Source organism: Zerene cesonia, chromosome 17, assembly GCF_012273895.1.
Source record: "Zerene cesonia ecotype Mississippi chromosome 17, Zerene_cesonia_1.1, whole genome shotgun sequence".
NCBI classification, from domain to species: Eukaryota; Metazoa; Arthropoda; class Insecta; order Lepidoptera; family Pieridae; genus Zerene; species Zerene cesonia.
The window spans coordinates 10,598,398-10,610,296 of record NC_052118.1 but is presented as its reverse complement, the minus strand read 5'-3'; the positions used below and the strand labels follow the sequence as shown (position 1 = coordinate 10,610,296).

Genomic DNA, 11,899 nt, shown 5'->3' with positions numbered 1-11,899 from the left:
GACCTTCCTTACGCAACAAGACTAACTTCCCAGTTTTCCATTGGCGTGGAAAATTGCCCTCGCGAAGACATGAAGAAAAGAGATTCCTCAGCCTTCCACCTAACCAATCCATCGTTAATGCCAGTATTCGTCCGGGGATACCGTCAAGACCAGGGGCTGTATTCTTAGCACGAAGTCGCAACAGCGATAGGTTAAATTCCGCTTCCGAAACCACTGGCACATCACTAACATCTTGCTCTAACAGGGAAGGAGCCATTACGGGAGGTACAATTTCATCCCTGATCGGAAACAAGGTCCCTACTACACTATCTAGGAAATCAGTTTCTAGGATTTTTGTTAATGGTGGACCCCTGGAGCGCAGTTTGCACAACGCCAACCTGTACGGTCGGCCCCATGGATCTCTAGAAAGAGTTTCCAAAAATTCTTCTCGTGCCTTAACCTTCGCCTTTTCCATGGCTATCTTCAATTTATTTTTTGCCTCCCGGTATTCTGCATAACGCTGATTCTCCATTTCCTCATCACGGTGACGGCGTCGACGTAACCGGCTATACAGGCGTCTTGCCCTCACACAGGCACTACGCAGTGTTGCAAGATCCCCAGACCACCAGTAAACCTGGCGCTTAGGAGGCAAAGACCTGACCCGGGGCATGGCTGCATCACAAATCTGTGACAGCGCTTGCTGGAACCAGTCAGTCTCAGTTTCAACATCTACAGTACTACCGTCAAGTGGCGGCGATACCCAAGCCTGAACAATCGCTGCAACCCGTAACGCGTCGCGATCGAGGCGTTTTAATGACCACCTAGGATTGTCTCTCGAATAGGAACTTTGGGTCTGGCAAGTGACTTGTACGGTGGAGATGTCAAACCTAATATATCTATGGTCAGACAAAGTCTCTACATCCTCAAGTACTCTCCAGTCTTGTACACGGCTAGCTAACAAGGAAGATGCAAGCGTGATATCCACGATAGATCCACCCTGTTGCCGCACGCAAGTATTTATGGAACCCTGATTCATAACAACTAACCCGATAGCTACTATCCATTCGTCCAGAACTGCCCCACGTGCACTAGTTGCCGGCGATCCCCATGTCACCGATTTAGCGTTGAAATCGCCAGCTACAAGCACCTGACGGTAGTTGTTTTGTCTAATGACTGTTTCCAGCTCCAGGAGATAATCTTCAAATTCAGACAAAGGTCTGTTGGGAGAAAAATACACTCCAATTATAAGCGTGTCACCTAGAATCACCGCGACCCAACCATGACCTCTTATAGTACTTCGAAGGGGTGGGATGTCATCGACCATTTTAACAACAATAGCCACAAGACCATCGTTATCAGCAAGCCACTCATTACAGTTAGGAATATAATATGGTTCCGCAATCACTGCAACATGCACCAGCCACTGCATCATGCTCTGGACCAGGAGGTCCTGAGCTTTCGCACAGTGGTTTATATTCGCTTGCAAATATCGTAGAGCCATCTTATGTAAGATGTTCTGGTACCATCTCAACATCAGGCCGCTGTGTTTGTTCAACAACCACAGCTGAACGATGTCGCATTCTTTTGGAAGCCCCACACGCTCGGCTGCCAACAGAGTGACCCGATGATTTGCCAACTGAAGCACATAGAGTACAGTGTGGCGAAGCCATGCAATCCTTTGCCTTATGTCCCAATTCACCACAACGGTAACATTGTGCTCCACGATCCACTTCAGATTTGCAATTGTCTCGAACATGTCCGACTTCAAAGCATCGGAAACAGCGCCTTTTTCTTTGCTCAAGAAGCTGAACACGTGCTGACACCCAACCAACCAAGAATTTCTCCGCAATTGAAAGCTTCTTGGCCACCACTATCGGACATCTAACCCATACTGTACCCGTACCCGACCGACCGCGTCGGATGGTACCAATTTTTATCATCTCTGGAAGACAGCCAGCAGTCTTGACGATAGCAGCAGTGACTTCCTCGGAAGTGGTCGAGTCGTCCAACCCGGAGATGCGCAATTCTGCACATTTTGTGGGTCGGGTGATTCTAACCTCCATGTCATTCAAAACTTCCTTAAGTTTATCGGCCAATAGATCAGCCTTCTCCTCGCCAGTCACACCAAGAATCTCAATAATGGCGGCTCCAGTAGCAGCTCGCTTAAATCGTACAGACTCGATTCCAAGACTAGCTAAATCAATTCTATTTTTCGCTTCAGAAATTATACTAGCGTATGTCAAACCTCTGCTCACACCCTCTGAAAGCAACGTTAAAACTATCGCTGCAGACCTTGGGGGATGCAACATTGCAGCTTTTTGCCGCAAAGATTGTGCACGCTTATTACCCTGCTGATTTTTCTGGGTTGTTTTACCACGTTTCACAACTGTTGTCCAGCTAACTTCTCTGATATTTTCAGCAGTAGGAACCGAGTGATGCTCGACTGTTGAGATCGGTGTTTGAACTACCGCTGTATTTCTTTTCACAGTTTTCTTCTTCCTTTTACTATTCTTAGAGAGGGATGCAGATGCTACAGCAACAGAATCTTGCCGTTGTGATTGAGCATCAGACGAACCCCTTGTCTTCTTGGATTTGTTCTTATCCTGCGACCTATCTTGAGTTGGATTAGCTTTCGCTGTTCCCTCTTTTCGCGCTCTATCCGCTGCAAGCGGTGGTCTCATGCGAGTTTCTGGCAGAAGTCGAGACTCAACGGCTTCAAAACGAGCATTGACCAATTCTCCAAATTGAACCATAAGTCTGCGCTCGCGTTCTCCATCATCACGCTTTGATTCCTCACGCAGAGCTGCCATCTCTTTTCGGAGTTCCGCTAACTCCGTAAACATGCGGGCATTCATAGCCTCCACTCTTTCATACTTCTCTTTCATGCGTCTTAGCTCCGCATCTTTTGAGGCTACCTCACGCTCCAATCTCGCCGTCTCCTCGGAAGCAGTTGCACGATGAACTCTTTCACCTAGGTCCATCAATCCAGCTACTACCTCTTTTAGACTTTTTCTGAACGTCCCTTTAATGTTTTTTGACTTGACTTCGACATTGCTAACTATGGAAGCTAATTGCAAAATTACATTTCTAACGCCATGAGACATCTCTCCAGTCTCGGTCTCAATAATAGAAGAAGAATCAGTAAGGCAAGAAGCTCTAGCTAGGTGATAATCCTCAACGAGCTTTACCGTTTCACTTTCAGCGCATTCTTCAACCTCTTTTCGCTGCTCGCCACGCTTGGCAGCTGCCAACTTCTTAGTGGCCTTACTAAGACCAATACTTCTTATGGCTGATGTTGGATATCTTTGCCTTCCTCTTGTCTTAGGTACTTTGGGTAACGGTGCAGCTGACTTGTCACTAAGAGAGTCAGAGTTATATTGACACCCTTCAGGCGACCGTACCCTCTTTTCGCATATGGGTTTCCTGGATGGTATCAGGGTAGCACCCGTTCTATTATTACAGCTCAACATATTGGATGAGCTCAGGCTCATCGTAGTGTCGTCCATTAAAGACTCAAGTTGTGATTCCGCCTCCTCACTTCTCTCCAATCTTACTAAACAGCGATCAATTGCCCCCTCAGATACGATTGGGCTGAGTGTGTCCACAGTTGCCTCTGAAGCATCTGTCGACACACCACGGGATTCTCCAGTTTTACTGGTACCCGCCTGAGTAGTTTGGTTATTGCTCGCTTTCTCCATTTTTCTTCCTCTCCTCTCTCTCTATAGACGCCTAGGAACCGGGTTCTCCCCAGCCATACACACCATCAGCGACGTCCCAACCTTAGTGTTTGGGTCTATTTTTTAGTGAGGTTAGACTTCCTCGTGGTCCTCTTAGAACCCCCGTATCCCTTGAAGCAGGCGTTAACGGGTTGGCCGACATTGACCGAAATCTGACCAGTGAGGTTTGTAACTCTCCCCAGTCCGCCGCCCTCAATCGCAAGCCTTGTAGACCTGCCAAACCACGAGCATGAAGCTCCACTGCATATAAGTGACATACACACGCGAAAGCGCTGGTGCTTCTCCTGTCCCCTCTTCTCATAAGAGGGATACCGAGAGCCACCACGGTCCAAATTAGCTTCACCCAAGATGCTGGCTTGCATCCCGAGTTACTAAGCCCCCCCGCCACGACAAGGCCTGGACCCCGAGGGGGAACCTAACCTAACCTAACCTAACCTAACCTAACCTAACCTAACCTAACCTAACCTAACCCAAAACCTAACCTAACCCAAAACCTAACCTAACCCAAAACCTAACCTAACCCAAAACCTAACCTAACCCAAAACCTAACCTAACCCAAAACCTAACCTAACCCAAAACCTAACCTAACCCAAAACCTAACCTAACCCAAAACCTAACCTAACCCAAAACCTAACCTAACCCAAAACCTAACCTAACCCAAAACATTCATACATTTAGAGTCTTCATGATATTCTTGATTTTTTTTTTCTCTGTTTATATTTTTGACAAAGCAAGCAATTATTAAAAGATTTTTTGTACCATACGGGGTTTTTTTTTTTTTTTTTTTTTTGTATATAACGTAATGTACTAAGAATATTCAAGACGCAATTAGATATCGTAGTAAAATTGTCAGGCGTATGGGATTTTATAACACTTTCGACTTTTTTTATTACAGTTGTCGCAATTCCAAGACAATTTGGAAGCAGTATAAACATAGTTTATTTACTTTATGGGAACTTTATCTCTTATTATAAGCTAGATTTTTAATACTCAGTTAAAGGTAATGGTAAAGTGAAAATAATATTATAGTCAAGATAAAAGGATCGGAGTGAATAATTAAAATCAAACTTCAATTTCATTTTTTATTAGTCGTGTCAAAACTTATTCAACATTCGTAAAATAAATTATAATTCGTACAATAGTCGTGAACGATTGCTCATTAACAAATCGAGAGCGTCGGCGGCGATCGTAGCGGTCAGTCAGTCAGCTCGCCGCCGCACGCTCCACTGTACACATATAAAAATAGATCCTTAACTACGCTAGCCTACAAGGATAGAGTTCTGTAAATGCATTTAAAGTTATGATATGAAAACTATAGTCAGAGCACCATTTCGATTTAGTTTTCAGACGCGGCGGAGCAGGGCGCCACTCGCACCCGCGCCCCGCGCCCTGCGCCCCGCGCCCCGCGTCGCCGCGCCGCGCCCTCGCCGCCCGCTTCCTCGGCGCAGAGAACGCTTTTCCCATGCATTATCTACATTATATACATACATCATTCATCTTAACAACACAGAGATAATTTTATGTACAAGTCGTCTCGTTCATTACACACATACACTCGTCAGGGCTTCCGTCTCGTCGCAGGAGTGAACCGCCCCAATCAAATGTACAACTTATTTTAATATAATACACAAAAGGCAATGTATCGTAGGGCGCGGTCACTCGACCGAGACGGATTTAAATCGACACACATACGGCACAAAGTTAAATCATCCATATTCGCAATCACATCGCGCGCAAATGTAAGCCGTACGTTTAAATTATACAAACTTAAAACGTCAACATCGTTCACTACTTCAGTTGCCACGGTTTTAGATCACTGGAATGTATATACATTTAATTTGACGATTTTACAATTGGACTATAAAAGAATCTAAAAACTTATAAACATAATATTATGATAACACAAATGTTAAACGTTGAGGAATTCAGTGTTATTTTATGTCATCATTCGAAAATGGAATTGGAATCTAGCATTTTCGCAACCATGGCAATGTTTCAGTCGGTGCAGGCGGAGGCGTTAGAGGGCGCGCGAGCGCGGCGCGGGCTCGCGGGCCGCGCGCCGCCGTCACACGTCGGTGTGGCGCGCGCGCTCACCTGCGCCGCCCGCTCCCCCCGCTCCTCCCGCGCCCCCCGCGCCCCCCGCGCTCCCCTCCTCGCCCTCCGACTCCTCGATCTCGCACAGGTTGGTCGACAGGTCGCTGCACGAGCCTCCACCTCCGAGCAATGAGTGTCGTTCTTCTGAAAATGTTAATTCACAAATTAAATGAAGTCATTGTCGAAACATATACATAGCAATTTTTTTTTTGCCTTTTGCCATAATCGGAAATGGAGCTGGTGGCGGTCCGCCTGATGGTAAGCGCTACCACCGCCCACAAACATTAGGAGAGGCATAAGGTCAATTGCAGACTTTGCGCCTCTACAAATGAATTGCTAACTTTAAATTGGGAAAGGATTAAGAAAGGATGGCGAGAGGAATAGAGGAAAGAACGGGGAAAGGTAAGGAAGAAGATGTGGGCCTCCGGCTCCCCACTCACCGGACGAAACACAGTAGAATGCTATTTCGCACCGGCATTCTGTGGGGGTGTGGTACTTCCCCAGTGCGAGCTGGTCCAATTCGTGCCGAAGCGTGCTCGACTACCACATCAAAATATACTACCACCATTATGTGATAATAATTCTGTATTTTATATAGTTAAGTGTATCAAATTATTTAATATTTAATGCATTATTTTTCGCAAGTTTAAACTGTCTATAGAAACCGTTTAAATTTTTAACAAAACGCCAAGGTCACAATCTGTGATTTTGATTACCCGTAAAATTGTGAACCATCCGTGATTGGTCGGTTTAGCAAGTTTGTACATATATACATAATCAAAATAGCAATATGTGTAACATATTATTTAACGTCAAATATTACGTGGAATTATACGTACTATAATATGATGATAAAACACCAAATAGCATCTATTCCTAAAACGAACCTTTACGTTTACCAATGATAATAATTATATGAACTAACCTAGCATAGTTATGAGGCTGTGAGCGTCCGTGTCGCGGAGCGAGCGGGCACGCAGGGCGTCCTCGTCCGTCACCGGTAAGTACTCGTCCGGGTGCAGCAAATAAGAAGAGGCTGCAGCAAAACGAATATATCTTTAGCATTATGGAATTTTGTTCATAAAATTATCGTACGCGAAGTGAGTAGATTAAAAACTTACCATCTGTAAACCTCTGCGTTTCGAGATCGTCGGGAGCGGAATCAGTATCGAGAGGCAGAGCACGAGTGCGGCGCGGCGAGCGGGGCGAGCGGGGCGAGCGCGGCGAGGGCGGCGAGGGCGCAGACGAGGAGTCGGGCCGCTCGGAGCCCGCCACCTCGCTGATGCCGGGCAGCGCGCCGCCGCCGCCGCACCAGTCGGAGCAGTCCCAGTGGTAGCCGCCCACCAGGTCGCCGCCCGCGCCCCCCGCGCCCACCGCGCCCACCACCCCTCCCGGGGCGCCCGCGCCCACGGCGCCCACCACGCGCCGCACCGTCGCCGGTGAAGGCGCGCGCACGCGTGGTTTGCAACTCTTCAAATCTGAGATTATTCACAAATCTTTAGTAAGGATTTCCCATTGAATATTCAAACGATCAAAAGATCATTAGCTCTTTTATAGTTGACGAGTTTCAAATGGATTGGAAACCTAATATCGTATTACTTCTATGATAAAGCGCCTTTGTATATGATAAATGTCATATCGATTAAGTGGTTTGCGCAATCATTTAAAGACAGCTTATAATGGTCGGGGTTTTTTTATAGTAATTTTAACATAATCTAATCTATAAAAATTACATCACACTAATTCTTCTAGTCCTATCTACTTCCTACTAATATTATAAAGGCGAAAGTTTGTAAGGATGTGTGTGCGTTTGTTGCTCTTTCACGCAAAAACTACTGAACGGATTTTCATGAAACTTGGTAATAATATAGCTTTGATATCAGAATAACATAATATGTTAAAATTTAAAGGATTTTTTTATAATTTGGTGATGATATAACGACAACTGTCAAATAAGTCGGAAAAATGAGAACCCTGAGAGCTATATTGGCGTGCGCTGCCCTAATCGTTGGAATTACACAAAGATAATGACTGTAGGATTATTTGTCTTAAATATTTCTAAATAAAAGTCACGACAGCATATATCTATCTCTTATGTGTAAGTCACTATGATCAAAATAGTGAACCAAACAAACAATTTAATTGGATATTATTTAACAATGCACATTTTAGAATATTCATCGAACTTTTATGAAAATTGATACATCTATCACTTTACGTATTGAATGTAGATAAACTTTGTCTTTTGCTCTAAGTAATTTGGACGAATAGTTTAAAAGTTATCACGATAAGATTCTGAAGCGCCTAACGCGGCGCGGCGCGCAGAGCGAGCGAGAAGCCGGCAGCACCGAGTGCGCGACCCGACCGGGCAGACGCGCGAGGCCTGACGGTTGTCTTCATAAACGATTTTTCGTATGACAAATTCGATTCTCAAAGCGATTTATTGTTTCATAGAATACGTATATCATAGAATACGTATATCATAGGATACTAATCCTATCCTACTAATATCATAAATGGGAAAGTTTGTGTGTTTGTTACTCTTTCACGTAAAAACTACTGAACCGATGAAATTTTGATTTAAATTTTCCAGCTGGACAACTGGAATAACATATAGGCAACTTTTTATCCCGATATTCCTACGGATTTCCTATATATACGGACTTACGCGGGTGAAATCGCGGGGAGCAGCTAGTATTATATATGTGAAAGTTTGTTTGGATGTTGGTCTGTCAATCACGATGAAACTACTGAACAGATTTTGATGAAATTTATGTCATCCCGATTAAATACTTCGATTGGGATAAAACAGGGATATTGATATCCGGGCGGGGCCGGGACGGGTGTCTGGTACCAACAAATCCCAGAAAATATTTTGTTCTGCTATTTTGCTCTGTATATTATACATTTGGATTGGAAACTACGCACACGCGAACGAAGTCGCAAGCTAAACTAGTAGTGTTTATATGTTATGATATAGAGGTCATAACCAAGGCATAGATTACCATTGTAAATTTTGTTGTCTACGAATGTTTGAAGATGCATCTGTTCCGACCACGGCTTCCGGTCGTGGTCGATGTTGAGGTTGCGCAGGTAGTCGGGCGGGATCCCCTCGAGCTCGTCTCCCGCCGAGCCGTAGGAGCGCAGCGTGTCGATGTTGTTGAGCGGCGGCGGGTCGGCGCAGGACGCGGGCCGCTCGCGCCGCACGGCCTCCAGGTTGGACAGCTTGCAGGCGCGCGGCGCCAGCTTGTCCAGCGCGCTGTTGAGCGGCGCGGACGGCGCGCGCGGGCGGGCGCGGCGCAGCGCGGCCGGCAGCAGCGCCAGCAGCAGCAGCAGCAGCAGCGCGCCCGCCGCCGCGCCCAGCGGCCAGCGCGCGCGCACGGCCCAGCGCCACACGTCCCGCAGCGCGCGCGCCCCCGCCTCGCCCGCCTCGCCCGCCTCGCCCGCCATCACCGCGTCCGAGTACAGCGGGTTGCCGCAGTTCATACCTGAAAGAATATCGTATCGCTTATGAACTAGTCTCCACTGTTTGTAAATGGCTGCTCGTTTCTGAAATAAGTAAAATAAAATAGTGTTATTTATACATGCTACTTATAAACATGTGTACATAAGACCCACTTAAATGTTGATTGAACGAATGATTACAAAATGAGAACAAACGAAATGTTCTTTATTGCTTTACGTGTCGTCAAATCTACCTATATGGAATACGTTACATGCGAATAATATGGTTAGTGTTACCTAAAGGTTTAGGTTAATTACAGATAGATAAGGTAATTTAGATAAACATTAAACGAACGTTTACCAGTTTTATCCGGTGGACAGAGACAGCGAAAGGAACCCGGTTCGTTGAGGCACGTGGCTCCGTTGAGGCAGGGCTCGCCGGCGCACTCGTCCACGTCGTACTGACAGCGCGGCCCGTAGTAGCCCCGGCAGCGGCACGACGGGCCCCACTCGCCCTCCTCGCAGGCGCCGCCGTGCGCGCACACGCCCGCGGCGCACCAGCGGCCGCGCTCGCAGCGCGCGCCCGCCAGCCCCGCGCCGCACGCGCAGCGGAACGAGTCGCCCGCCGCCGTGCACACGCCGCCGTGCAGACACGGCTGCGAGGCGCACGGGTCCGTGTCCACCTCGCAATTGCGCCCGACGAAGCGGACGTGACACGCGCACGTGTACCCGGCGTGGTTGACCCCGTCTTCCAGGAAGTCGTCGGCTTCTCGACACGTGCCGCCGTTGAAGCAAGGCTGGGCGGCGCAGGGACCGGGGGGCGGCAGCGGCGCGCAGGACGAGCCCACGCGCGCTCGCACTCGTCTCAGCAGTTGTGCTCGTCCGTCGGAAGAGGTGCCGCCTTCTTCGACGGGTAGTGCCGCGCCGCTCAGTTTGAGGTCGGTTATGCACCCGTAAAATCCATAGGTAATCTGTAACGAAATTGACAACAATGTATTCAAATTCTATTTGGTTATTATTTAATAAAATAAAAAGTGCAAATATAAGACGTAAAACAAAAATTATTTATGCCTTAAAGTATGCTCTTAAACAGAAATGGCAATGGGCGGGACATATAGCAAGATACATAGACAAAAGATGGACATTAGAAACAACTACACGGAAAGGACTAAAGGGAAAAAGAAAAATTGGACGCCTTAAAAAAAGATGGATTGAGGATATAAAAAAAATATCAGGTAATGAATGGAGAAAGATGGCAATGGATAGAGATATTTGGAAAAAGTTGGAGGAGGCCTATACCCGAGAAGGGGTTCCGATCAATGGAAGTGATTGAAGTTCATATACTAAAGGACTTAAGTAAATTAAATAAACAAAATTAACTTAAAGTTTAAAAAACATATAGTAGTAGTAAAACATAAACAAGAAGTGTAATTTAATTTATATATATATTTTTTTTTTGTATCGCATGTAACATTGTTTAAAATTGTTGATTGGAAATAAAAAGGCTTTATTATTATTATTATTATTTATTATTTAATTGAGTTTAAGCAATTCTTTAAAATTGTAGTATCATTTTGGTCCAAGTTTAAAAAGGGGAGGAAGTAATAAACTGCGTTACCTAAAGTTTATGATTTAAATTTGGGATTCTACGCACTATTTTTTATTACATAAAAAAATCTTCGTTATGACAACGCCTCTAATTCTATACTTTTGCTAACCTTAACGTATACGTATCCCCTAAGATATCATAATAAAAAATATCTTAATGATTCTTTTGTCAAAAAAATATTTTAAATATTACCGGCTATAATTATTACATCCTTTTTATCATTGCTCTCATTTATATTTTTTAACAATGGAAATACTTTTTTGATTTTATTTTATTTTTGGAAACTACTTTTTTGTGAACACTGTACTCAACAATGCTATAGTCGAATTGATTAATGTAGTTTATGAGAAAATAAAATTTTCCTCTTAAAAATTTATTTACATGAATACATTGGTTTTTATTTTTTATTAAATCGATTGTTGGATATTCCAAAATATTATAAATGTAGATTTTTGTAAAATGAATTAACACATTTATTTCATAGAATATTTTGTCAAAGTATTGCTTGCGTGCGTGAGCTTCGCTACGCAACGGTATTGGCAAAAGTTCTTTAGGAAAGAATTTAGCAAATGATCAGCATATTTGTTTTAGGTAACCTTTTATCGTTATCTCATTTAAATATATTTTTTATGGATTTCCAATACGGTTATAACATTAAGGTTGTTAAAATGTTTTGGCATACAATGCAACGAAAAAAACATTATATAATATGTTAACCTATGAGGTTATAGATGTAATTTGTTATACTTAGTTAGTTTAGTAATAATCCGGGTAGTTACTTATTCTGAACATTGTTGGCCAGTAACGTTTACTTTTTTGCTTCCGTTTCTTTTTTTCAAAGTCAATACTACGTTTTGTTATCATGATTTTGAAGCCTGTACCTGTTCAGGGGCTAGAGCGTGGGCGTGGCGCTGCAGCGAGGCGCCCAGCAGCAGGCGGTCGGCGCGCACGTCGAGCACGGCGGCGGGCGGCGGCGCCTGCGCGTGCGCCGAGCGGCGGTCCACCGTGAGGCGCAGCGCCGCGCCGCGCCGCTCCA

General features: G+C 45.0%; 2 protein-coding genes across 2 annotated transcripts in view; both read right to left on the bottom strand.

Annotated features, from left to right (window-relative positions):
* Positions 1-141: 141 nt before the first annotated feature.
* Positions 142-3,677, bottom strand: LOC119833410 (the record flags this gene model as incomplete). Its single annotated transcript, XM_038357402.1, has 2 exons — positions 1,866-3,677; positions 142-1,795 (listed from the first exon to the last, which is right to left on the bottom strand). Coding segments are annotated over exons 1-2 (3,466 nt in total), but the record flags the coding sequence as incomplete, so codon positions are not given.
* A 1,107-nt stretch (positions 3,678-4,784) lies between these two features.
* The window catches only part of LOC119833406 (fat-like cadherin-related tumor suppressor homolog), a 50,907-nt gene continuing 43,792 nt past the window's right edge, over positions 4,785-11,899 (bottom strand). Inside the window, exons 33-38 of the mRNA XM_038357397.1 lie at positions 11,745-11,894; positions 9,616-10,225; positions 8,816-9,298; positions 6,932-7,288; positions 6,736-6,846; positions 4,785-5,954 (exon numbers count right to left, since the gene is read on the bottom strand). Of these exons, the coding sequence (XP_038213325.1) occupies positions 5,782-5,954; positions 6,736-6,846; positions 6,932-7,288; positions 8,816-9,298; positions 9,616-10,225; positions 11,745-11,894 (1,884 nt within the window). The 3' untranslated portion in view covers positions 4,785-5,781. The remainder of the gene's footprint in view (positions 5,955-6,735; positions 6,847-6,931; positions 7,289-8,815; positions 9,299-9,615; positions 10,226-11,744; positions 11,895-11,899) is intronic.